General features: G+C 35.4%; 1 protein-coding gene across 1 annotated transcript; it reads left to right on the top strand.

The window, feature by feature from the left end:
• The first annotated feature begins 236 nt into the window (after window positions 1-236).
• Window positions 237-1,724, top strand: LOC134260858 (uncharacterized). Its single transcript, XM_062743390.1, has one exon. It carries the CDS (start codon window positions 237-239, stop codon window positions 1,722-1,724), a length of 1,488 nt encoding a protein of 495 aa, XP_062599374.1.
• The last annotated feature ends 1,197 nt before the right edge of the window (window positions 1,725-2,921 follow it).

Raw genomic sequence — 2,921 nt, 5'->3', positions numbered from 1 at the left:
TAAGTGTGGGGATGTGAGTGAGTGTCTGGTCAAAGTTTTCATGCACAAAGATATTTTGTACGAACAACTTTAAAAACATTTCATACACATGAACAGATGATAACAGAAGGTTATATTTAGAGCTTGACCTTAAAACGTGATATTTGTCATGTGACAAAGTAATAATGTTTAAATACATCTGCATTTATAATCCCCATTTATAATGTACCACTGTCACCAATAATCCTAGTCATAAAATGGCGGAGAGTAATCCAAAATACACACTCGGTTCTCCCCAAGAACATATACCAATATGCGAAGAACATGGTTTATCTATAGATTGGATATGTGAAGACTGTGATACGTTCATTTGTTCTACGTGTGCAAAAATGTATCACAATGGACATAACTGTGTCTCGCAGACTTCGGCAGCCAGTCAAAGAAGGAGAGTACTCCTTGAATATATCAGGGATATAAAGGAGGAGCATTTGTTGAATATTGATGAGATAATTCTCAAAAAGAAGACCGAAAATCAAAATTCTTGTGACTCTCAGGTAAAAAAGTTACAGAAGCATTTTGAAGAAATTATCATGACTTTAACAGAAATCAAGAAAATCAAGGAGGAAACATTGAAAGCTATTCTAAGAAAGAAAAATGAAGAACTAGGCAACGAAAGGTATCGGTTAGATGAGAAAAAGAATAAAATAACTGAAATAGTGGAATATTTGGAAGAATACCACACCGCCATTTCTGATAAGAGCTTAATTGAGAACCAGGGAGATCTGGCACATCTGCTTGATGACATTAAAAGAGACTTGCAGAACTGTGAATTTTCAGTGACATACAAGGAAAGAGAGATGGACAATGCTAAGCTGGAGTCCATATTTGGTCATTTTCTTTATTTAGATGACGTCAGTGTTATTGAAACAAATTCATTTCAATATAGTAGTCATCCAATTTTAGCTTCGGAGGCATTGAGCGAAGATGGGTGCTACATGCACGTAAAGGACAAGAAATCAGATTTTATTGAACTGGTCAACAAACAAGGCAAAAAGAAACAGAAATTAAGTATTAGATTAAACGATTTTTTTGTAACATATAGTGGTATCTATTTCACAACTATAGAGAATAATTCGATTTGTTGCATTTCTCCATTAGGATCGGTTTCAACATTTTTGAGTACAAACTCATTGATTCCTATGGGAATTTGTAAATCATTGGATGACGGGCTTTTTGTTTCTTTGGTTGACTCTGAATGCAACTCTTTTGAATTAGATTCAAACAGCCGACGTTTAGTGAAACATTTCACATTAGAATGTGATTTGATTCATGAGTATGAGTTCAAGGAGGACGGTCGAACAAGACTGTTTAATATGCCTTACAAACTCTGTCAGAACAGTAACTCTGATATTTGTGTGATGAACATTACAAGTGACAAATTAGGTGAAATATTGATTATTTCTTTCTCTGGAAGTCTGCGAACTATCTACCGTGGGCAAAACATGAAAGAAGATTTTTTGCCAGCAGACGTTGCATGTGATTCTTCCTGCAGAATCCTCGTTGCTGATCCCCTCCACAGCCGGATCCACTTGCTCAGTCCTGAAGGTGAATTTTTGAAATACCTATTGACAGATAAAGAAATAACAAAGCCAACGGCATTTTCACTGTGTAAGTCTGCGCTATGGATTGGGAATGATTCAGGGCTCGTCAAAGTGTTTGAGTACAAATGTTTGTTTTCATACTAACTTATTCATTGTACCGGTATTACTTATACTCACACTGCTTTTAACGTCTTCCGCCCTCAGCTTGTTACTCTTTAGGTTCTTTTTCTACTATTTTCAAGGTCTCATGTCTTCAGCGGAAGGCTTTTTTTGTTATTCTTAGGTTTCTTTTACATTCAAGGTCTCCGCGAGTGTTCTCGTAATTGATTGAGACTGCATTAGTCCTGGAAATTCAGGGATGATAGAAGTTGACTCGTAAATTTCAGATTCATATATAGTATTTGTTACTGTGATGTCCATTGTCCTCAATAATATGCAAAACTAATTTTTCAATTAAAATCTGAAATGCTTTATATCTTGACTAATAGACCAATGACGTGTTTCATGTATTATTATTTCCACCGGAAAATGTTAAAAGGAATGAACATTTTTCCGGGGAATTATCAGGGATGATTTTTCATTTTCAGAAAGGAGTTGAAAATCAGTTTTAGTACTTTTGCTCTAACTGCGAGTGAAAAACACTTAGAAGTTACTTGAAATTGATAGATTTAACTTTTTTTGCATTGCTAACGATTTTTTAAGAATTGATATTTTTTTATAATTTAAATTTGTTTTACTTTCGTTTATCAATCACCCCCCCCCCCCATCTTCCCAAATCAAGATCAAATCAGACATTAAACGGAACACCTGGCCCTTGCAACAAGATCTCATGTTGTTTTATTTTTTTTTGTCCCCCGCTTTCGCAAAAGCGAGGGGACATTACATCTCATTCGTATGTCGGTCCGTCTGTCTAGCTATTCGTCGGTCACAAAAACTAAAAACCTTCCCAATAACTTTTGATTTAGTGGAGCTAGACTTTCACATATAACAAGGGTATTTCTTGTGAAAAGACCCTTCTTTGAGTGCCACTAAATTTCACCTTTTGACCTTGGAGTTTGACACGCTTTCACACAAAAATTTCGAACTTTTACTTTGGCCATAACTTTTTAACAGTAGATGCCCGGACTTTCATATTTCACATGTATTTTTTGTTTAAGGACCTGGCATCGGATACCAACAAATTTGACCGTTTATTCTTGACCTTGAGGATTGCCGTACATAGAATAAAAACTTTAACCTCTACATAACTTTTGAACGGTAAACTGGTAAAGAGAGGTCTTTCATCCTTCAATTGTGTGATTTTTGTGAAAAGACCTTTCATTGAATACCAAGAACGTTGAC

The sequence above is a fragment of the Saccostrea cucullata genome, unplaced genomic scaffold (genome assembly GCF_032062105.1).
Source record: "Saccostrea cucullata isolate Sc308-1 unplaced genomic scaffold, CSIRO_AGI_Scuc_v1 ctg745, whole genome shotgun sequence".
NCBI classification, from domain to species: domain Eukaryota; kingdom Metazoa; phylum Mollusca; class Bivalvia; order Ostreida; family Ostreidae; genus Saccostrea; species Saccostrea cuccullata.
This window is presented reverse-complemented; position numbering and strand designations above follow the sequence as displayed.